This window comes from Periplaneta americana, chromosome 1 (assembly GCF_040183065.1).
Source record: "Periplaneta americana isolate PAMFEO1 chromosome 1, P.americana_PAMFEO1_priV1, whole genome shotgun sequence".
Taxonomy (NCBI): domain Eukaryota; kingdom Metazoa; phylum Arthropoda; class Insecta; order Blattodea; family Blattidae; genus Periplaneta; species Periplaneta americana.
The window spans coordinates 45,946,907-45,972,683 of record NC_091117.1 but is presented as its reverse complement, the minus strand read 5'-3'; the positions used below and the strand labels follow the sequence as shown (position 1 = coordinate 45,972,683).

Sequence of the window (25,777 nt, the reverse complement as noted above, 5' to 3'; positions counted from 1 at the left end):
TCGTCTGCCAATTCCCGCCCTATACAAGAACCAATCAGATTCACTGATGGCGGCTGATGGAGACTGCCACCACCTCTGCAAGTTGATGGCACCGGTGCGACACCAGTGGAGCATCAATGACGTCATCGGTGGAATTCGGAACACCGTGATGCCATCGGATTGCTCACCGATGAGATTCGGAATACGCTCATAGAATTCTAAGCTGATCTCGGCGCGCTTCCTCCGCCTGCTCTGAAGAAATTCCACTTCCTGTCGGGTAGATGGCAGCTGCAATCTGATTCTTAGGTCTTCAATTAAGAATGTTTCCTGGGCTAGCTCGTACGTCAGCCTAGATGGTGACAATTTCGATATTCCCAGTACTCGCTTCAGGTATCTAGCTTTCACGCTCTCAATGCTTTTCAGGTCGGATAGTGTGAGCTTAGTCCATATTAGCTCTAGCCCGTAAGTTATTACTGGGAGTATTTTGGCGTTGAATAGGGTCATGGCCGAACTTAGTGATAGCCTTGTGGGATCTTCGATGTCGTAGATACTTCGAATGGCTGCTGAAGTTCTCTCTCTTATCTGGCCTCTGAATGACTTTATGGTAGGCTGAAGAGTGATGCCTAGGTATTTGAAGGTGTTGACATTTTTTAGTTCTTCTCCTTTATATCGTCCCTCCTCTAGGAAACTAGCGAAAGTGTAGGGTCGCTTATTTTTCACTTTCACTAGTTTGCCAGAGGAGGGACGATATGTTATTCTGTCATATTCTGCTATTTTCCCGCCCTTTCTGAAGACCATCTGTACCGTTTTACCAGCGTTGAGCTTTAGGCTATTGTCCGTGGCGAAGTTCTCAAGTTTATCCATTGTCTCTTGAAGCTCCCTTCTGTTGTTTGAACTGATGACTATATCGTCAGCGTGCAGATACATCCTGACTGAGGGTGCGTTTTGGATTATCTTCGTGATGTCTGATATTGCCATGTTGAAGAGTAGCGGGCTGAGAGGATCTCCCTGGAGCACGCCGTTGCTTTGGAATTTGAGTTTGGACGTTGTCTTGCCATCGTGAATTCAAACTTCGTTGTGCGCCAGTATGTTGTTTGTCGATAATAATAATAATAATAATAATAATAATAATAATAATAACAGCAGTTAAACAAATTATCATAGAAACATTGTATTGATTGAATCAAGCATTTTAAATCAGGTCAAAACTACTTGACAGACAAATCTCGTTCGTGGCGACATATAAATCTGATGAATCTCTGCGATCTGTAGGTATTAGAAGATGAGGCACTATCAATCATCTTGATCGAGCAACAACATTAGAATTTCAAAATCTGCTGCTTGCAAAAAATTGGGTTGAAAAGATTCAAACTAACGAAGAACTGGGATTTGTCATCTGTCAGCTTCCGTCATGGGACCAGTTTTTTCGGAGAGGATCATTAAATGCAATGAAAAGTGAATCATTTTATTACGCAATGCAGACAAAATAAATTTTATATTGGGAAACTGACAGCCACAACTCATAGTTCCACAAAACAAAAAAAAAAAACGCTTTGCTCTTAGGACTACGTTCTGTGTTTGATGAAATACAGAAAGTGTACTTCAGGGCTTTCATGCTGAACTGTATTTTCAACAGTATTTATTGTGCTTACGACGTTATGTAATATCGCTATCAATCTTTAGATAACCGAAAGCAAGTTCTTTAATAGCAAGTCAATGTTCTAGTCCAAATGCCTAATACAAGATGCAATCAATATATTTCCGAATTGAACTTGTATTTATTGTAGGTATAAAGGTACCTATGAAACTCATGCGCGTGACTGAAAATCATTGCTTCCATGCCTGTTGAGTCAGTCTATCAAACAGCGTCAGATTGTCTTTAAGAGCCGAGCTTCTACACGTGATCTTGTGCAAACATGTCAAGGACCTAACGCGACTGTTCCTGGAATCTCTCCATATATGCCTTATGAATAGCCTTCTTTAGTGCGCTTCCAGTGATGCATTTAGTATCGATTCCAAGTGTTTCCCTGGTTCTAGAAAACTTCTTCGTTTCCTATGCTCTGTGTATTGTCTACATTCAAGGCAATCCGGAATCATATTGATTGTCTCCTGTAATTCAGAGAATAATATCGCCTTATAATTGAACTACTAGCAGAAGGGTTATACTTTGCCGTCCAAAATAAACAGGCTTCATTTCGAAGAAAGATCTATGTTTGCTATTCAGTTCTCTCTTAAATGACATCTTCAAGTTTAAGAATTTTGAATTAAAGTATAATTACGTATAAAGGCCTGTTTGTGAAAATTATATTCCGCTGTGACTCGTAATCAGGGAATCTGAGCTGAAGACGTTCCTGTAAAAATGGACGATATTTTATTGTCATGGGTCCTTAATTTTAATGATTTGTTGTTCTGTTTAATCGATGTTAGTAAATATATTTTGAAATGATGACGAGACTACACAATGTGAAGAAATGTTTGAGAAATATAGGGCCTAGTAGGAAATGCGAGTTTACAGGATACATACTGAGAATATTGGTCGGAATTATTTTTCCAGAGAGTGAATTCAGAACAGCTGTTGACGTGTTTAAAATGAACTCACAGAAATTACGCGATGAATTGAATGTACTGTACAACCGAAAAGATTCTGTAAAGGAATCAGATTGATAAACTCTACTTAGGAAAACAATTTGGTAAATCTTTCCCACAAACTGTCAAACTATTGCAGATCATACTGTACATTCAGATCATCATTGCTGAAGGAAAATCATGTTGCTGTACTTTGAAAGGAGTGACAGAAATTAAGTAAAGTACAGTGGAACAAAACCGACTTTGGACATTTGCCATGTATTCGATTTAGAAACAGCTGTTGGCATCACAAACATTAGAGAAATTCCTTTAGGACACTTTGTACTTACTTACTGGCTTTTAAGGAACACGGAGGTTCATTGCCGCCCTCACATAAGCCCGCCATTGGTCCCTATCCTGAGCAAGATTAATCCAGTCTCTACCATCATATCCCACCTCCCTCAAATCCATTTTAATATTATCTTCCCGTCTACGTCTCGGCCTCCCCAAAGGTCTTTTTCCCTCCAGGCTCCCAACTAATACTCTATATGCATTTCTGGATTCGCCCATACGTGCTACATGCCCTGCCCATCTCAAACGTCTGGATTTAATGTTCCTAATTATGTCAGGTGAAGAATACAATGCGTGCAGTTCTGTGTTGTGTAACTTTCTCCATTCTCCTGTAACTTCATCCCTCTTAGCCCCAAATATTTTCCTAAGAACCTTATTTTCAAACACCCTTAATCTCTGTTCCTCTCTCAAAGTCAGAGTCCAAGTTTCACAACCATATAGAACAACCGGTAATATAACTGTTTAATCAATTCTAACTTTCAGATTTTTTGACAGCAGACTGGATGATAAAAGCTTGTCGACCGAATAATAACAGGCATTTCCCAAATTTATTCTGCGTTTAATTTCCTCCCGAGTGTCATTTACATTTGTTACTGTTGCTCCAAGATATTTGAATTTTTCCACTTCTTCGAAGGATACATTTCCAATTTTTATAGTTCCATTTCGTATAATATTCTGGTCACGAGACCTAATCATATACTTAGTCTTTTCGGGATTTACTTCCAACCCTAGACAATCGCTTTACTTGCTTCAAGTAGAATTTCAGTGTTTTCCCTAATCGTTTGTGGATTTTCTCCTAACATATTCACATCATCCGCATAGACAGAAAGCTGATGTAACCCGTTCAATTCCAAACTCTCTGTGTTATCCTGAATGTGTTTAGGACACTTTGTACTAAATTAATTTTATTTACAAACGGATTGAGTAACCTAGGGTTGTCTCTGAATACACAATGTAGTGAGGGTAATTATTAGAAAGTTTTAGGAGTAGAAGGAGAATTAAGCCAAGGAGACTTGCTATCCATCCTACTCTTCAATGTGGTACTGGAGAAGGTAATAAGAAGTGGATATCGAAACAAATCCAGGAAGAACTATATACAATCGTACCATCCAGTGCTTACATTTTGCTGACGACGTGGATGTGATCAGCAAGATAGTGGATGGTATAGTCTCAGCATTTGAACAAATTATTGGAGCGACATCTAGGAGGCCGGAGAATTAGGGGTCGTCGACGGATATGATAGCTGCACGATGTAAAAAATTATATTAAGAAGCTTGGTGTAAGAGGATGGAGGAGGAAAGCTGATGGCAGGATGGCATGGTCCAAAATTGTCGAGGAGGACAAGACTCTTCAAGGGTTGTAGCGCCGTGGAGTAGGCCTAAGCAACTCAATTTTAAAACCACGTAATGCGAATGGACTGGAGAAAACATCAGGATGAGTCTTATATTTATACTTATACATTATAAGTTCTTAAAGCATAAACAATTCTATATATAAAATTTCTTTCTTTGTGTTATCCTCCCACCTATGTCGTCAAAATGTATACTGTCATGTATAGTATTTCGCACTTCTCACTGAGATAGAATTATTGTAAAGTAATTAATGTGCGTTACTTTATTAGCAATGCAATATATACACTATTAATGCAACATTGATTAAATGAGTTAATTTTTACAGTGTATATACAAACATACAATCTCAACAGATCTTTCCCCATTACGCCCGTACTACGCAAAGCTTTTATTACGCCATATTATACTGTATGTTACTTATTATTTTGGAGTAAGAACTTCAATTCATTTCTTTTCGGAATATAAACTGTACTTCTTTCACGTGTTAAAATTATGTGCCTTGTTGTAGACTAGTTTCAACCTGTTGTAGGTTATCTTCAGAATTCGGTATTTGACGCCACATTACACTACACAAACACACCCCCACAGCAAGCATAATGAGAAGTTGCGAAAACCAAGAACACCCAGTTCTGAAGATAACCTACAACAGGTTGAAATTTGTTAACGAGATACTTAATTTTAACGCGTGAAAGAAATACAGTATATATTCCGAAGTGATATAGTATTAAAAGTTGTGTAATCAATATGTATTATTTCTTTTGTTCTAGTATTTTGGTAGGTACTTTTGAGAATAAAAGCTTATTTTTAATGAATATTTTCAATATATTCTTTAAGTAATGTGTCTACATTAAATACGTAATGTCAATTAATAATTATTTTGTATATTTTTCAGTTTAACAATGGCAATAGTACCAATAAAATTTTACTGGCGACATCTTTCATTAACGGAACTGTATCTCTATATAATCCAAGAAGGTAATTTTAACTATTCTCTTAGAAATCATACCATATAAATGGATAATATTATTAAATATATCAACTTAGAAATAACAATAGTTTCAATAAAAATTGATTTCATTAAAAACCAACGTTTACAAGGCATATGTAATGCCAGATTGATTGGCCTTTTCGATGCTGATATCTAACACACAAATTCCATCTACAAATTAATATAGCTTTGCTGTGGGTATACAATATGTCTCACCATTAAAATAAATAATGGGTTTGAAATAAGTATGTTTTCAATAAGAATTTTAATTGTATGACTTGAGGCTTTCCCGGCGTTTGATATAGAATAACTCTTCTCGGGTTCTCAGCCAGGTGAGTTGGAGATTAGCTTCCAAGCTTTCGACGGCTAGCTCTGCCATCTTCTTCAGGAATGAAGATGATGGCAGAGCTAGCCGTTGAAAGCTTGGAAACTAATCTCCAACTCACCTGGCTGAGAACCTGAGAAGAGTTATTCTATAAGAATTTTAATTCATCTCCATAAATTTTCATCTTGCAACCAAAATAACACGAAGTCCGAGTTTGTACTTTTTCAATTATAATGTAATAAGCAAAACTATTCTCTGTTTTGCACATGTATTGCAAAATATACATTATACGATTGCATTAATTCAGTAGGTATTTCGTTAAATTTACACAGCATTAATATATTGATAACATGGACATGATGCATTTTGGTTGCAGGATGAAGACATCAGCACATTGACCACAAGGGAAGATACAAGCACCATAATAAATTACTTTCTAGCCACATAAACAATATCGTGGTAAGCTATTACTGGATTAATGCAGTTGGCATAAGACTTCTCATTATAGATATGTTATACATATTATTTCTATTATAATTTTATCAATATTTAAATAAGTAATACATAAGTAAATTATTCTGCGCCTAAATAAGAACATAAATTCAGAGATATAATTGCAAAAAAAATTAATTACAACTTTTGGAATGAGTCCGCCGAGTTAGCTCTGTGGTAGCGCGTCTGCATCTAGACTAGCCGGCCCGAGTTCGATTCCCGGAGGGGTCAGAAGTTTTCATGGGTAGGCATTAGACACACAAACACACAATACACTTTTTCAATGATATTATTTGCTACTTTCATACATAAATGTACTCATTTAGGCTACTGTGAGTCGAAAGAATATAAACATAAGGTTATTCAAAATTAAGTTACATTTTGACGTCGCCATAAGTTTTTTAAGAATTAAGATATACACAAAACAAGAACACACTTATATTCATAAAGATCTGGGGTTTATTGGATTCAGTTTAAATGTTGAATATGTCCGCCATTTTGTTCTTCAATAAGCAACACTCTTTCTTCTATGTTTTAAACAGCATTTACTAATAGGTCTGGTGGAATATCTTCAATTTTTTTTTTGCGAAATTGCATATTTTAGGTCGCCGATAGTCGTAAGATTAGCTAAAAAAAATTCGGTCTCTTAAATAACCCCACAGCCAAAAATTTGCTGGATTGATATCAGGGGAACGCGCTGGCCAGGTGTTAGGAAAATGACTGCTTATTATGCGATCATCAAAAGGTGTTACGTAACAATCGCTTAACTGGAGTGTAAATATGGGGAGGTAGACCATCCTGCATGAAGATTATGTTTCCGATGTCACGATTACGTAAATTTGGTATAACAAAATTCTGCTGCTTATCAAAATAACGTAACCGTTACCATGTTAACCAAAACAAATGAGTGTGATAAATGAACAAATCCCATTGTTAGATACATACAAAATATGTGTTACTATTTTGTGTATATGCTAATTTTTAAAAATGTTAGGCCTATATCGATTTCAAAATGTACTTACTTTTGAATAACACTATACAGTATAATGAAATTATGATGTTTGATTTAAAAACCCAGAAAGTTATCTCTGACTTCTATTATATCACATGATCTAAGCCATAGACATGAGTTTATTATATTCTATTGCTTTTTTATCGTAGCACCAGTATAGGATTGTTCTCTTCTGAAGACTTGCTCCTTATGTTTGAAATATCTTATCTCTGTTCTTTTCTGATTCACAAATTTTGTCACTACTTCTAGTAATGTGAAAAGTAGAATAATTCCTCTGTGATTTTCTATTCGATATATTTTCTTCCTTATATATTGAAATTAGGATGCTCTTCTTCCATTTTGTTGGTGCTTGAGCTGTTAGGAAAATTTACTTAATAAGCTTCATTTCCATAAAAAATTTCTCTGTTATCTATTTACATATTCTCCCCAGTACTGTTCATATATTCTCTTATAACAATCCAAATTTAAGTCATTAAGTTACACGTCTCATAAGGTTGGTTTGCATTATTCTTTTTATATTTGAGTTACTTTCTTTTTACTAGAAAGTTCCGTAACTTATTCCCGAAATCAAGGTCCATCCTTTGTTTGTGATCCTAAGATACTGGTTTCTCTTGTACGTAATGATTCATCAGTAGTCTGTATTATTATTATTATTATTATATTATTATTATTATTATTTAAACTTCCCCAATTTTTAATGAATTGCATTATCTTCTTGTATAGTATTGTTTTAGTAAAGTAATGTTTTTTTTTTTTTTTTTACATACACAGATTACATTTTTGTACCGGGTTCCTTTGTGCAGACTTCTTTCACTCTCAGGAATACTATTTCTAAATTTTTAAATTTATTAAACATATCTTTCTACACAATAATGTCTTAGATACATGTTGGAAGGTGATGTATCCATTGCTATTCTCATTTTCTTCTTGCTTTGCATTAGAATTGCATTACTACTACTACTACTACTACTACTACTACTACTACTACTACTACTACTACTAATAATAATAATGATAATAATAATAATAACAATAATAATAATAATGGTTTATTTAACTTGGCATAGTTAAGGCCATACGGCCTTCTCCAATATTGAACCAGGAGTAAAACTGCGCTACAAAAAACACTACAAATTTACAAAGTACAGTACACACAAAACTAGGTAGTTAATCATAATACAATGTAAACAAAAAGTCAGTTGAAGTGAGACATAATATATAGGGTAAAACACTGAAAGATAGGCAAAGGCATAATAATATGTGAACAGTAAGTCAAAATAAATGAGTCCTACAAAGTATGAAAATGATAATAATAATAATAATAATAATAATAATAATAAAAATAATAATAATAATAAAATAGTGGAGTACAAAGCATCAGACAGCAAGGAAAATTGTGATGATAAGCAGATCAATTTATCAAATTATATAGCTCGCGCAAGAAACGATTACCGAAAAGCAATGGTGGCGTTGCTGTCTGTTTTGACGTGTGTATGTTGGCACGCAGAGGGGGAGAGGTGCGAGCCGATGGAAGTACTGTCTCTTCCAAGAAGATGAACAGATGAGGACATCGTTGTGGAAATAAAGAACGTAGCAAGAGAAAAATTCGAAGCTAATTAAACGCGTAACATGTGTTTACGAATGAAATAATAATACCGTGCGATACAAGGCAAGCATTCACATGCAATGGAACAAACTAAAGTCGTAATTTAACTATCACAACGCAAGACTGATTCCATGGATGTCATTTCTCTTCCGACTGTACTCTCGAATATCATTCAAGTTATCTCGTGACCTTTCCTCTCGCCCGCTCTTCCTTATCGCAGTGTTTGATTCGCATTCCTTCCGTCGGTAATCCGTGGTGGCGAGACCTATACATATATAGATTATAACTCAGTGATGTCAAAGAAAGAGCGCATAACGGACGTTCGATTCCTTCCCGTGTTTAAGTGCTGGAGTGGGATGCCGTAAACACAGATAAGAGCAAGACACAGGGGCGGACAAAGTGAATTATTTTCACACTCCTAGACTTGAACGGAGCAGTATATACCGCACGCACTGGAGATAAGCGAGCGTTGGGCGTCGCTTTACTCCTGTGTTTATGAAAACTTGTGATAAAGCTAGCCCAGCTATGCGCTATTAAACGAAACATTACATGATTTGTCTCCTGGCCTTGCTTGTCTCTGCTAGGTCCCGTCTCACAGTCAGCTGGTTAGTTCACGCGCGTACTATTTATTTTCTTTATTTGATATTTTCAATACTTTCTTTTCAACGGTGCACCAGTAAAAAATATGTTTATTTGTACTTTCAATGCGGAATCTAACCATATAATTTAAAAATATTTTTTCGTGGGCAAAGGCGTCTTAATGAAGAAAAATCTAAATTCCTCCATTTCCATAAAAAGTAAGAAAAACTGTTTACATGTCAATATAAACTTTAATTTCTCAGCATCAAAATAAACCATGATTTTGATCATTGGGTGAAAGGGTTTCGGAGCCACAACAGTTTAAAGTTGCTAATTTTGTGAAATTACGATAAATTAAAATAATTTTCATTTAAACACTATGAAGTTCTGATGCCTCAAACTTTGCACAAAGCATTGTATCACAGTTGTCAACGGAGAGAAAAAGTTTCATTGTATTTAAAAAATGCAAGGTCAATTTTCTCTATATTTCGGTCGATTTGAGATGGAATAGCCCATACATTAAATTTGAACACTATTTATTTAGGCCTACAGGACTGTCTTCAATTGAATACCTCTTTAATAACTGTACTTGATTTTTTTTGTTATGTAGCCCTATACATCTGTCAATTCAGTTTACGTATTTGGAAATTAGAAGTTTATCACATTAGTATATACACTGAACTTTTGTAAACTTTGTGTTTACAGCACATGTTTATGAATCATTTGTTTTTAATTTGTTGTTTGTATTTCTTTATGTTGGTGTGCTTGTAATTGGGGATAACTCCCTGTAAGGACCCTCAATAAAGAAATAATAAATTAATTGATACATAGTAAATAATCTAGATATTTGCACTTACGGTAGTCTGTAATATATGTAATAATTTTGATCGTTCTTCCCCCTCGATATCTCTGTATGTTTGTTCATTGTATGTTGAATAATGTCGCTGTATGCTGCTTTTCTTACTAATCGTATGTTGTCCACATATTAAGCACTGTATTATCTCCTTCCTGTTCCTTGCATAGGAACTGCAGTGCTCATTCGAACTGGAACTTGTTATACGATCTCTTCGCTGGTGCATGATTAATGCCAACTGCACACTGTACAACCCTCACTGTAGCTCGTATTCGTAGCTGGCGCGCTCTGCGTGATCCAGTAGCGCAAGCGTTCTCGTAGCGCATATACGCTCTGATTGACATCACTGGATTATATAGTTATATCATTATAGATTTATTTATTATCATTAAATTTTATTTACTTTATTTTTTATTTATTTATTATTATTGTTATTTTTATAATTATTATTACTAGTATATTAGTTAGTAAAATTATATAAAATGACTTCATAATTGTAACTTTCTCCACCATAAATGTTATCATTACAATGAAACTGTCGAAGATCACAAGTTTTCCCGATTAAATCATCATTGTTCTCTTTATTTTCTTTTTCCTTTCAGATCACATTGGACGATGATCGTGTTAACTTTTCTCATTTTCTCATGTGTTAGTGTAAATGGACGTAAAATGAGAACAAGTAAGTAAACAGAATAATAGGTTGATTTGTTAGTTCTTAAACAAGATGCACATTTACTTAACAAAGTAATAAGAAAAGAAAAAAAAAACACCCAACACTTTTCGACATGAAGTCCATCCATTACTTTGTATGACGATTCACTATCTTCCTTCTACTAGTTCAATTTGGCGACAATACCACTTTTTGGATATGAAAGCAAAGTATCTTTCAAAGCTTTATGACCCTGTAATTTCATTTTGTTAAGAGTTTGTCCGATAAACAAGATACAATAGACTAAAGTTGAATGGGCCGTCAATGCTTATCTGTTATCTGTAATGTTGTTATAATTTATTAATCACATTAATAAATTGTAACATCATTACAAATAACAGATAAGCATTGACGCCCCATTCAACTTTATCCTATTTATGACCCTGGTCAAAATTACTGAAGTGCCGTCCAAGTAGGAAATGATTCATTGACCTTAATAGAATGATGTAGTCGAAGCTGCAGTGTCTTGACAACAATATGGATGTAGTGAAATATCCATGTTTTTCCCATTCTGAGTTGTGTCAAACGTGATTCTTTGTCACGATTCTGTTGTTCAGAATACAATCATATATCAACAGCTAGATATCCTAAATAAGTTCGAAATGAACTATACGTTAAAAGTTCTACAAATTCCATAGGATAGACTCGTTCTTAAAGCTGTAGGCTTCATAAAAATGTCGACGGGTTACTTTTCTTAGGGGTTCTCAAAGGTTTTATGTTTAAATCCGAAAATTCCGTACATTTATGATTCCTAAAACTCTTTCTCGATAATATTGGACAATTATATCTAACATATTAGGAATATTGCCACTTTGTTAGATTCATAAAACTGTTCTCAGTAAACGTGTTTAGAATTCGGAATGGTTTATCTCTAACGTATGAGGAAAATTCTCCTAATTTTCCTTATATTACGATTCTCTGAGCTCTTTCCCAATGGTCTTAGAAATCGTAAGGTTGTACAGCTTATCTAACGTATTAGGAAAATTCCTCTTATGTTACTATCTCTAAGAACTCTTTGTTAGTAATGACACGTTACGATATCCTAACTGCTTCTCAGTAGGCTAATTTTTACTAGTTGATGAACGAGAGTTGCGACGACATCTACCATAGCATTAAGAGCCAACGCTGTAGGCCTATTTGCATTGAGTCCTATGCTTTTGGTCTCTCAGAAATATTTTTATCTCTCCACAGAAGCGATCTTTCCATCATTAACTACAGCTGTAGTCAGTGATGTAGTTGCAAATAAAATAAGTACCAGGGCGCATTGAGAAACTTTTACTATTTATTATCACTCGTATTATTATCAGGTTGTTATTATTATTATTATTATTATTATTATTATTATTATTATTATTATTAGGATACACCCCGACAAGACGTTCTTCAAGAAACCGTGTGTAAACAGCGTATTTACAGAGACTGCGTATTAGTCGATTTGATTTATATACAGAGTGATTCAAAACCTCTGCAACAAACTCTGAGAGGTGATAGATCTAACAATAAGGAACCTGATTTGTTAAATAACTTATATATTTTGCCGTGTCGTTTCGAAGTTACCGTTGAAAATGTTTTTGCGCGGACGTAGGTCAATGTATGCGAATGTGTGCATCCCTGTTTGTTTGTTGAGATGTTTGTAAGAGACGAGAAGGTTGTTGTTGTTGTTTGTTTACGTTTAATGTTCAATACCTTTTCCTTTCAGTTCAGTCTAATCATCAATTGAGAATGGATGTCTACACGTTTCCCGAGTTAGCCGACATGGTAATGTGTTATGGGGAAACGGAAGAAGAGCTCTCCACATGTACCAACAACAGTTTCAGAACAGAAATCACCCTCACCACACAATGTTTGTTCGACTTTATCAGCGCCTTCGAGACGATGGGTCTCTTCGTCCCCGGCGCATTGGTGGAAGACCGCGTAGACATCCATTCTCAATTGATGATTATACTGAACTGGAAGGAAAAGGTATTGAACATTAAACGTAAACAAACAACAACAACCCTTCTCGGGGTGCATACATCGACGTATGCCCGCGTAAAAACATTTTCAACGGTAACTTCGAAACGATGCGTCAGAAGACATAGGTTGTTTAACAAAAAGGGTTCCTTATTGTTAAATCTATCACCCCTCAGAGTTTGTAGCAGAGGTTTTGAATCACTCTGTATAGTACAGAACGACCTACTATCTCCTTTCCCAGAAACTGTGGATGTAATGAATTTTCGTCAGCCGGACAATGTAGACAACCAATACTTCCTGCATTCAGCAAACGAGTCAACGCATCACTGTGCCAGAGAGTGCGTCAAGGGAGATAACCGCATCTGCTACTACAGGATGGTCCTTCAGAACTATGCCGTGCTCTCCGCGTGAGTATTTTGGGAAATTAACGCAAGGGAGTATCATGAATTTACCACTATCATAATCATCATGATCATCATGATCATCATCATAGTCATTTTAAAAAAGGACGTTTACAGGAATAAATTTAAAAAATCGCAACAACCTTAAAAGAACAGCTTGAATAGCTTACGTTCATTACTTGATCAGCAAAGTAAGTAAGGTAAGCACCGATGCAACTCTGAATTAAAACGTTTTTGGGCATAATATTTTTATATTGTCATTCCGGGCTTGAACTGAATTCAATATCGTTTGAAACATCTCGAAATTTTATTTACTGTGATTATAGCGCTGGTTATGAATGTATTTCAGAGCGTGTAAGGATTGTCCCAATAAGATGGAAGATTGCTTCCTACCACAGTGTGTGACAGCTGATGGATTCGAGAAAGGAATTCTGACTGTCAACAGGAGGCTGCCAGGACCCGGGATACAAGTAATTACATTTGAAATTTTCTGACATATCTGGAAACATAATATTTAAAAGACATTTCCAAATACATGATTTGCTGACGATTTTTCTCTTGCAACAGCCTCAAATGATGATCTACAACATTCAGTTTTTAATCTTTAAATAATTGCATGAAAATACAATATGTCCACAGAAACTCTCCGTGATTATAAACGGGTATAATTTCATAACGGTGTAAGTTAAGAATTTTATACTAGCGTTATAAGCAAAGCTCGGAACTTGAGGACTTGTGTGTCGTGTGCATGAGTAAGGTTAAGGTACGATGTACACAAAGCTCACGCTGCAAGTGCTCAGGGACAGTCGTGTGTACTAAGAAAGTGGTCACATCGAATAACAGGAAGACGGATGGGGAAACTGTGTCATTTCGAAGCCAATGACATTCAGAGAATTACAGGAAAACGGTCTGTTTGAAGAATTAGAAAATACGTGTTATTCGAATGGGTATTATAGAAGTTTAAAAATACATTTTTTAAACTTTAGGTACAGAATTCGTCGAGGAATTCGGAGGAGATACCTTATTTGTTTTCGAATGGAGAGTTTATATTTTGTAAGTTGTGCCACACATAAATTAGAGGCATTCATTGAAAGACATTGCAGTCCCTTAAATTAGTGGAAAATCTGTTCATAGCCATGGATCAAGTCGTAGAGGAGCCTGCCCTAATAGTGACACACAAATTGAAAATTATTTTCGAGAAAAATTTAGGATATAGGCCTACTTATTTTTCTCAGATACGAGATCAGCTAGCAAGTGCTGAAAATCGACCAGAAAACAGTGACAGTGAAAACATTCAGTGTTTTAAGTTTGCTCTCGTCACTTCATATGATGAGGAAATAAATTTTTCTCGTTTCATATCATATGAAGAAGTTATGGGTTCGGAAATATTCGAATACACTGTAATAAAATGTACAGAGGAGAACAGTAAAGTTGATATATTTCTCATGTTTATTTTTATTATATATTATATGCTAAAAATTACGTGTTTCAACCTGCCGTAATACTATCAATATGTTCTTCCATCAGACCTGACAGTACCTCCGTGCTGGAAGAGGGAGTTTGTTGATATTGGAATACGGTCGCTTAACCACGTGTAAAGACACAAGTCCCCAAGTTCCGAGCTTTGGTTATAAGAAAGGGCGACACAAAGAATTCCTGTTTTGAATATTGTTGTATGTCTAATTTCCGGCAAAAACTATAGATTTCAGCAGAAGCAAATATAAGCTGTTAATATGGGTTTCATTTGTTCCCACTATATCTGATCAGGCACCAAAAATGAAATATAAAGTTCCAATATCTTTATAATTTGTTGAAAATATTTATCGTTGCAAAGTTAAAGATTTAGAGGCACCTTTCACTATTGCAGATTTCGTTTATGGATCAACATTCTTTATTGCAACAGAATTCCAAGGCGGGTTTGCCAGTCTTTTATTATTTTTGGATTATTGCATTGTTTGAAAAATTTTCTTAACAAACAACTCGCCAGGAAGGTAGATTTTGGTGCTATAGACCAAGTCAAGATCTTTCGTAAATGGCCACCAAGGTCCCCAGATTTCAATGTCGATTACTGGTTCTTATGGTGTTACATAAAATATATCATCTATGTATCTACACCGCTTCAGAATCTGCAAGAGTTGCGATGCCACTGAGCCCATTCCAGTAGATATTTTGGAGCTCGTGTAGCTTTAGTGAATATAGTCCTGATGTCTGCTACGTGACACGCGGGGTGCACATTGAATGTTTGAGAGGTATTCACTATAAAATGTTTGAGTTGCTTATTCTAGTGTCACCATTTTCATGCACATACGACTACCGACAGAGATTATATACTCGTTTATAACCACGGAGGTTTTCTGTGGACACTCTGTATAACACAACAAGCTTAGGTCTAAATATTTTAGTTCTGTGAAAAACATCGACTTCAAATCGTATGTTTAAATAATCAATTACAGGCGATAGTAAGCGCCGTTACATATTTTCATTTGGGTTGTAAGTTATCATTTTTTAAGTGTAGGCTATGAGTCAGAAAATTTTTTTGTATGGACTAAAGACCAGCTCTTTTGCAAACTTTCTTTGCACACTCTCATGTTTGCAGATAGAGAGGTCATTACCGCTGAAAAGAAAAAAAAAATAAAAAAAGGACTACAGTGTGTCCCATAGCCTTTGGAACACTCCCATAGCTATCATATCTTATTGCAGTTAAGAATAGATTTGTACTTACGTTATACGGTTAAGCAAAGCGTACTGTCTGGAATAATTGTCAATTATACAGGGTGTTACAGAAATTTGTAGTAACACACCGTAATCAAATGGGACACCTTATACTTTATTTCATACATCTGTTATACTTTTCGTCTTAATGCAAATTATATAAGCATGAAGTACTATGTCAGAGACTATCGGACATTGTCTAGTTCCAAAAATAAATTAAAATTGCACTTTTTCAATTCAGATTCCTTTCAGTTATAAGTTCTTTTCTCTGCGATAGTTTTGTAAAAATATAGTCTATATATTTCTTTCTTTCCTTTCCCCTTTTTGTTCTCTTTATCAGCCGATGAATTTAATATCATTGCCTTTTTATTGTGAATTTTATTTAATTTTCGTATTTCTTTTCTTTTTTTATTATTATTTTATTGCATTCCACTTTGTTACATTCTTCCTTACGTTTTCCATATCAACCATTTGTACTAAATGAGTTGATTTTACTATATTCCAATGTATTTTACTTTCTTTTTTTTTCTATTATGGTATTATTTTCATGTTGTTTAGTGTCGATTTTATTATGCTATTATTTTTTTTTGTAATATGTTAGTATTCTGTTCTTTAACTTTTTGTTATATTTTAACTGCTTGTATACTTTGTGACCTGGTTGAGTGTAAGAGAAGGCCCTATGGCCTTAACTCTGCCAGTATAAATAAAGAATTATTATTATTATTGTTATTATTATTATTATTATTATTATTATTATTATTATTATTATTTTGTAATTTTGTATACAGGTCCTTGAAAAAACAAAAACAGTTTTTTGATCATGTGTAGTGGCTACATATTTTGTCGAAGTGGTAATAATACAAGATATGGTGGGAAAATGTTTGCATATGATGTGACAATTAATTCGTTATGCTACTGCCTATGATGAAACAAGCCCCACCAGCCTATTGCTGGCTTAACGTACACATAGCTCAGCATAGGCACCATCGGCGACTTGATCAGAGCAGTGATGCATGCTTTGTCTCGGGGATGGTACTGATGGACCCAAGACTCATCACCTGTGATTACCCTGGATAGCATATCATTCCCTTCTTCCTGTCTGCTCGGTTCAAATCGACAACCTCTTGTATAGCCTATCTGCCTTCGTGACATATCAGCTGGCCGACCGATTCGTTGCTCGATCCTTGTCCGCCCTTCAGAGAAATTCTACACACAATTATAGGGAGTTACATGATTCAGGCAATGCTCCCCAGACATGGGTAGCATTTCTTTATAAATTATTTTTAAATATCCTTTTCTGGCAATCTTTCTCCCATAGAAATTGCACACCTAAACGCTGCTCGACAATGGTACACTCGTACAGAGGTGCTTGCCATTTACAATTGTTGCTTCTTAGTTTCGCTTGTGAGCACATCGATCATATTGCCATCTGGATAATACTACCATCTATCGGTGATAACTTCAGGCACTTGTACGTCATTATTTCGATTTGCAACTTAATGACTCGTCTGATAATCATCAGCAAGATGATGAATGAAATAAATTGTTGTAAAATTCATAAAACGTATGGGAGAGTATGTGCCAACTTATGTTTTACAGGTGTGTTATGGCGACTGGATTGTTGTTGACGTTATTAACCAAATGTCTGGGGAAATAATAACCATTCACTGGCATGGTATATACAACACACGCAGATCCTACATGGACGGTGTCCCGTATATCAACCAGTGCCCTATTCCTGAAGAAGGAAGGTTCAGATATCTGTTCCGCGCTGACCATGCAGGGACTAACTATTGGCACTCTCACTCAGGTAAGTATCTATACGTACTGATATACACAGATGAAAGAATTTCAATTATTAGATTAGCTTACGGAATAGAAAAGACAATTTCTACAAATGTAACGTGATTTAAGCGGATGCGTTACTCAATTTTCTAATTTCTACATTTTAAGAGATAATGTATTGAAATTTTAACAGCATATTATGATCATGATTATCAATTAATCAAGAAAATTTCAATGATCTAAGTCAAGAAATAACTTTTTAAAAATAAAATTTGAAAATAACACGTTTATTTTGAAAACCGTTTTTTGGAATCTAAAACAAGAGTATTCTATGTTTTTTATAGTGCATATTATAGCTGAAACACAGGTTGTGGTAATGGAGCATTGGAATTTAGCATATGAAGAGTAAAATAAAAAAAAAAAAACATGACATTTCTTCAAAAACGGTCATTTTTCAGTAGCGCATCCCCTTAAGACTTTTGCTATTTCAACACAGTGCTACATTTTGGGGCATTTCAGCTTTTCATAAAACAAACCAAGAAATAGAGAAGATAAAAGAAACAATAACACGATCAAACGACGAAACGAATTCAGCTGTATACCCGTATCGCTACTGAATGTACAACCATTATTCATAGCTACATCCAGCACCTATGGAAATATTTTCATGTACAGGGACATCATTTTATTTTTACTAACATTTTTAATATTAATCTGGTTCTACCGTTGTATTAACGGTTGAGAATCGGAAACACCGTTTGCCACCCCCTTTTATGACTGGAGTTCATGATACTGGCGTAAAATACAAACAAATCACTTTACTAGGTAAGGAGGGAAGAAAAGTACGTAGTTCATCCATTTACGTAAACTAGGAAATATCGTAATTTTGAGTTTGATCATTTTCATTAGGTTTTTGTTTAATAAAAATACTGTACTGTATTAACAATAAGTGTTTTTACTCACGAATTAAGTTATCCATGCGTACGTATTCATTATGCAGTGTATATTATACTCTTTACAACACATTAGCATAAAATATAGAGAATGAAGTTAAATTGAAAAAAAGTAATCATAATATGGATACTTAAACACATTTTTGAAAAAGTGGCCGTTCATTTAGATACAGGCTTCAGTTCTTTTGTACATATTATCGCACTATAGACTACTGCATCTAATTCCAATTACCAGTTTCGTCCTTCATACTAGTAACTCATGTTGAAATAATTCTGTACCTACTCTATAAAAGAGTACCTTACGTACTGTAAATTCAATCTTAATTTCTGCCCGACCCGCAATGATAAAATTACTCAGACATGCTATCTGCTGTCAAAGTGGGTTTTGTCGCAGGATCGTAGGAAGGGGTGAAATCACGTGACAGTTAATTACTCAACGAGGCCCTTTTATTTAAGTTATTTCATAAAGTTATATAATATTACGTAGACGTCCAATTCCTAACAGAAATTAATGTTTTCAGAAAAGAGCTAAGATAGCCTAGCCACTAGCCTTTACAGAGGGACGAACAGAAGCAGGCGGGGGAAATCGGGATGCTATATAGGCTAACGGACGATAGTACCTATGCGAGAATATGATTCAATATTGAAAGCGAACATATTTCTGGAACGTACTATACTCACTATCTCAGTACTGTTTGTGTTTACTATGGCCGTAATAAGGCGACTTTGGCTTTATACGCTTGGTTCTGTGTGGAGAACGGTTCTGAAGTTTACTAGTAGAGGGGGTGGGAGTGAAGTACATTAAAAAAACTCAGGTACAATAAAAATTGAAGTAAAAATAAAATGATGTCCCTGTATTTCATTACTCTTACTAACAGGTGTCAGTAAGCTGAATGGTATACAAGGCGGCCTGGTTGTGAGGGAGCCGTTGGATGAAGATGTATCCAGCAATCTTTACGATTTCGACTACCCCGCGCACGTGATATTCGCCTCGGATTGGACTCACGTTGATGCAGATGAACGTCTTCCTGGACTCAGGAGCGGGGACGTGAGCCAGGATACCACGTACTACATAATCAACGGACTGGGAAGATGCAAGGTCTGTCTAAAGGTTTTTCGATCAGTCGTAGCTCAACTCTGCGTTCCAGCAACACTTCGCTATACCGCCACACGGCGCTATTTAAGACAATGATGTGAACGGAATGAACAAATAAGACATGTGGTTTTATGTTCCTTAAGACACGGTCATACGTCGCTACTTTTGCAGCGCTGCAGTACAAAAAACTGCGCAACTCTCGTACTGCGACGTGTGAACAACGGTGCAACCCGAAAAGAAGCCGCAGCATTTTTGATGTCGGTTTTGTTGAAACTTTTGCTGCGGTTGCGACCAGTGTTGCCATCCAAATGTGCCGATGGTACTTTTGTTTTGATATATTTTAATGTTAGATGTGATGAAAATAAATTATTTGTAACAGTTACTAAATGCACAACACAGTCTGAGTAAATTTGCTGACGATATAATTGATTTTTTTTTTTAAATTTTCCGTAGTGTAGTTTCAAACAGGAGAGTTGCCAACATCGATTACGTGAATATGCTGTTGGTTATCATTTAAGTATATAGGCGTTTTTAAAAGCTTTATAGTAAAAATAATGCCAATTTCTGAATACTAGTTAGGACAGAAAAGCAAATAATAGATAAGTAAGCTTTCGCATGAGTTTATTAATAATGCGAACATAATCACAAAATATATATTGAGAAGTGAACACGGAGATGGAAACCTGCAGCATGACTGCGGCTGCAAACGTAGCGCCTTGTGTGTCAACAAACTCGCAACCTCCAGTTGCAACTTTTGCAGCACTCGGGCTGCGCAGCACGAAAAGTAGTGTGCAGCGCGCTACTTTTGGCTTACGTGTGAACACGACACGCAACTTTTGCAGCTGCAGTACAAAAGTTGCGCAGCAAAAGTAGCGACATGTGACCATACCTTTATGTTTGTATGCCCAAGGTCATAAATATAGCGAACTCTGATATCAAATACCACAATGCTAACATTGTAAATATCAGATCGTTTGGTGTTCAATATTTTTAGATTGATACTTCTTCTGAAGGAGATAAATTATATTCAGCGGGAAAGGCATGCGAAGTGTGTGTAACCAATGCCTATACAATTCACTTGCGTGACTCAGCTTATATAGTTTTAAAACTGTACTATGATGATTCAACAGTTTAATTTCAACCGATTAAGCAACTATTTGCTGCAAACATACAGAGAATGGTCCACACCTGTGGATTAACGGTTAGTGCGTCTGCCCGCGAAACAGGTGGCCCGGGTTCGATTCCCGGTCGGGGCAAGTTACCTGGATGTGTTTTTTTCCGGGGTTTTCTCTCAATCCAATATGAGCAAATGCTGGGTAACTTTCGGTGTTGCACTTCGGACCCATTTCACCGGCATTATCACCTTCATCTCATTCAGACGCTAAATAACCTAAGATGTTGATAAAGCGTCGTAAAATAACCTACTAAAATAACAAAAAATACAGAGAAGGTGGTTCAGGAGGAAGGAAAAAAACTAATGGAAAAAGTAATATGCTAGATTTAGACTGGAATAGGTATAAATTTGAATGATAATTAGGTCTTTGGTACTGGATATACGATGGTTAGTTCATAAATAATGCACAGTTTGGCACTACTGCAGATTGAGTGATGCAACAAAAGTGAAAATTACGTCACTTGTGCAGATGAAGCACGTGTTTTGTTTCATCCATAGCGTACTCTACGTTTAAATAACGAAAGCTAGAAATGGAGCCTGCACGTGTCTCCAGTACTGTTACTGTTGAAGATCAAAGTTCGTACATTAAGATCGAAACTTTACGAGGCAAAACCTCCACAGAAATCCATAGTGCTTTAAGTGAAGTTTGTGGTGAGTTCACAGTGGACCATAGCACTCGTTTGGCTCATCGTTTTCGTGGTAGTCGTATGAGCATAGATGATGATCCAAGACTAGGAAGGCCGGAAACATCAAAAGATGATCGAAGTATGAACCTTGTGGCAGATGCACTTAAAGAAGATCGTCATGCGGCATGTGGGAAACGTTCTGCAGTCACGGGGATTCCACCACCGCCAGTATTCAATATTTTGACAAACGATTTAGAGACGAGAAAAATTTCTGTGCGATGGGTCCCTGACTGCTTGACTTCTGAACAAAAGCAGAAACGCCTGAACATTGCAACCTTGCTGAAACAAAGATTCGACGTTGAAATTCAAGCATTCTTGCGTTGAATTGTCGCTATTGATGAAACTTGGTTAGAGACTTTGAGCCGGAGTTGAAATCACAGTTCAACGAGTGGAGAGGTTCTGCTTCCCCACGCCCAAAAAAATTTCATCGGTCTCAATAAAAAATGAAGCAAATGATGATCTATGCTTATGATCACCAAGGAATCATCACGACAGATAAAGTCCCATGTAGAACAAGTGTCAGAGCTGTGTATTATGGTATCTTCATGCAAAATCTGCGAACAAAAATGCACAAAAACCGACCTCAGTTGCTCGAGGCTGGGCCACTGATTCTTCATGACAATGCTCGCCCGCACATCGGGAATGTGTAGCCCAAACGTTGCGAAAATAGGGATGTTAAGTGTTATCTAATGTTGTTTCATTTAAAGACTTAATGTGATTACCAAGTAAAAATACATCTTTTAACCTCTCTTTTGCAGTTCATTTACGAAGTATTAATGATTTAGTGAATGTTCCTACACTCCCAACAATCAATGAACAATCTACGGCTGTAATATCTTATCCAGTCGACATCAGTGACTCAGAATTAAATTGTAGTTAATCCCTAAAGTCGGACATGAGTTCACCAGACTTCGACTTCTTCCCAAAGTTGAAAGGACCTATGCGTGAACGTCGTTTTGCTTCTCTGGAACAGCTTTCTGCCACCTTTAACAGAAAATTTCGACAGATGAACAGAAGTGATGCCTTGGATGAAATTTTAAAACGTCCCAGATCTTGAGATTCAGTCATTTAGAAGCAGGAAGACTATATAGAAGGATTGTAAAGAGATATTGTAAAATATAAACGTGTAAGTAAAAAAAATTGCGTCCATTATTTATGAAATAACCCTCGTATAATCAGCATTCATTGATAAATCATTCATGGCGTTCTGCCCAATGGCAGGTCTTTCACTGCAAACCTAGCATTGTGCAGTCTTTCCTATTTTCTGCCTTCCCCTTAGTCTCCGCAGCGAATAGGGATTACAAAGAATGGATACTGAGCGAATTTTCCTGGGGTTTGTTTCTCTATGCGCCGGCGTTTAATTCCACTTTCAAGCGCTAGAGGTTAGTGTAATCGAGCACACGCTAAGATAATAATTGAGAATAGATTTGAGACACAGGATACAAACATCGCCTACCTTATTGCATAATCCAGTAACTCTTTGCTTCAAGTAAATTCAAGTTAACAGCTTTTCCTTATTTCTCAGTGACAAACTAGTTGTAATAATATTTTTTTATATTTGATATACAATAAATATTATAAAATAATGTAATATATTATAAAATTATGTATCAAATTCGTTTAATATTTGTATACATTATAATATAGGTTTTACTTCTGATAGGAGTTTTGTTTTTCTATTTTAATTGTTGTTGGGGTCTACGTCTCAACTCTCATTATAAAGGAACCCTATAGAGTCTAGACATTACAGTTAATGACGCATTTATTATTTCATCGGTCCAGTTTATTTTATTTGAGTGCATAATGTACCTATATGTATTAAATTTCCGTTGTGTCGACTACTAGCTGGTGTGATGTCAGTGCCAACTCCAGGGAGAAAGCAGAATCTCACGCTCAAACTGGTTTGAAGGTATTTGAACTCAGTTCTGCTACATCAAAGGTACCGACGCGAAGTGTCCATACTGTATATTATCTATACGCTGACTTCCGTATATGATCCATATATCTTAATGTCGTCTATCATCTGATATCTTCTTCTGCCCCGAAATCTTCTCCCGTTCATCATTCCTTCCTGTGCATCCTTCAGAATGCATTTTATTCTCAGCCAGTGACCCTGCCAATTCCATTTTCTCTTCCTGATCTGTTTCGTCATCTTCTTTCTTCATTCACTCTTTACAACACAGCTTCGTTTGCTAAATATTTTTCAAAAATGTTCAATGCAGGATAGCAGAGGGATCTTGACAAATACTCCAGATGAAATTTTCCACGTGGAAAAGGGCTACAGGTACAGGTTCCGCCTGATCGGAGGTGTGTGCACGCAGTGTCCTGCCAGATTCCAGATAGAAGGACACAGACTCATTGTCATCGCCACGGACGGAGAGCCAGTGAAACCTGTTATAGTGGACGCTATCGAATTCTTCTCAGGTACAATAACCACTAGTTTTAGAAACGGAAACGTGGGTTTCCTGTATCTGCAGGTCACAGCTAATATTTTGCTATGGAATCCATATGCGATTGTTCTATTTCTCTATTTAAAGTTTCTCATTTCCAATTGAGGGACACAAATCCTACTTCTCCGTGAAGCCAGGCTGAATTGCCTGACTGAGTGGCAACTGAAGTAAATGAAAGTAATTACTAACACACCAAACATACTATCCATAATATTGAATGAAAAGTAATTGTATATGACGTGTTTAAAAATTGAACTTACAGGCAGGTCTAGACTGAGGAAGGATAACGAAGAACGTTAATACGTTGCAGGAACATTCTGTCAAACAGATATGCGGTAGTAAGATAAGTAGCACATCTCCAACCCCTCTGGTTACTAATTGTCAAGGTTTGCCCTAGCGTTTAAACTCAACGGCGGGAAGTTTCCTTCTGTATAAGAGATAGAGTGCAACACGAATGCAATTGAAAGAGTTGATTATTTGAAATAACAAGACATAGAAATATAATTTATTAAAAATGTGAAAGAAGAAATGTTATTACAATTCAGAATATAAAAATGTTGTTATAATTTATTAAACATATTGGAAGTAAATTATTATTATTATTAATTTCAAAAGAGATAAATTGCATATAAAATTCGTTAATTGATCTTGTTTCACATCTTAAAGCTTCATTGCTAATGTAAGATCTGCGGAATATAATAAATGAAATGAAATTAAAATAAAACTGACATGCATTTAAAACTTGGATAACTTGGAAAATAATAAGCAAGGATTAGGCAATCTCCAGGGATCCCCGAGCTGCAATAGTTTCATCCCAACAATAGAAATATCCTGTTTTACTTTTCATGTCTTTAATGCCAAAGTTATAGACGTATAGGTTTCTTTTGTAGTAAGCATCACTGACTGTCAGTATTGGGAATGGAAGGGCCTCCTGTATATCCATGGATATCACGTAAATTTCAGTATTAGGATTGGAAGAATCACGCTTCATACATTCACGGGCTCTTTCAGCTTTCCTTAAATGTAGTTCTTGGGTTGTGCGATTCACTAACAGGAAAACTGTTTATATGCTGTTCAATGAAAGCTATTTTATCTGGGTTTATCTTACGTGGATTAGGCTTGCGCTCTCTCAAGTCCACACCAGGAGGTTTGCCTTCTCTGTAGTTTTTCAAAGCTTGTGACAGTCTCCTATCACTCACTTGTTTCACATACAGACTACATTTTTTTACAGTCGTGAACAACTTGCACTTAATATGAATGCTTCATACACAGGCTACGTTATTTTATTCTTGAACAATACTTACCTAATAATAAGAATGTTTGGAACACAACAGAGTAAACAATGTCCACAGACGGCGACACCACAGAATCTGTGTGCTGATAACACTGGCAGGAGCACTTGGACGTACACCACTTGACTGCCAAGGCGCTCAGCAATTTCGTTCAGTGTAATAACATTCTGCGCTATTTTGTGAGCGAACTATTGAACTTGGACACACACTACTTGTCGGATACACAGAACTGGATGTCTAGTAACTATAAATAGTGTTAGTCCATTTTTCAATTTTTGTGACTTACACCACTTGGCAGCCAACCCGCCCGACTATTAAAAGCTTTATACTTTTTATTTCTTTCTTCAGCAATTTAAACATCTACACCCACGTAGATTATGTAAGAAAACAACTCCTTGTGATGGATCCACCAGATCGCTTTATTTTTCTTGTATTATCAGCTGATGATGAAGTCAATACAAATC

At 36.0% G+C, this 25,777-nt stretch overlaps 1 protein-coding gene across 1 annotated transcript in view; it reads left to right on the top strand.

Annotated features, from left to right (window-relative positions):
- The window catches only part of LOC138701446 (uncharacterized), a 48,299-nt gene that overhangs the window by 5,758 nt on the left and 16,764 nt on the right, over positions 1 to 25,777 (top strand). The window contains exons 2-8 of the mRNA XM_069832068.1: positions 5,140 to 5,222; positions 10,705 to 10,781; positions 13,006 to 13,171; positions 13,515 to 13,635; positions 17,477 to 17,687; positions 19,494 to 19,714; positions 23,794 to 24,038. Of these exons, the coding sequence (XP_069688169.1) occupies positions 5,140 to 5,222; positions 10,705 to 10,781; positions 13,006 to 13,171; positions 13,515 to 13,635; positions 17,477 to 17,687; positions 19,494 to 19,714; positions 23,794 to 24,038 (1,124 nt within the window). The remainder of the gene's footprint in view (positions 1 to 5,139; positions 5,223 to 10,704; positions 10,782 to 13,005; positions 13,172 to 13,514; positions 13,636 to 17,476; positions 17,688 to 19,493; positions 19,715 to 23,793; positions 24,039 to 25,777) is intronic.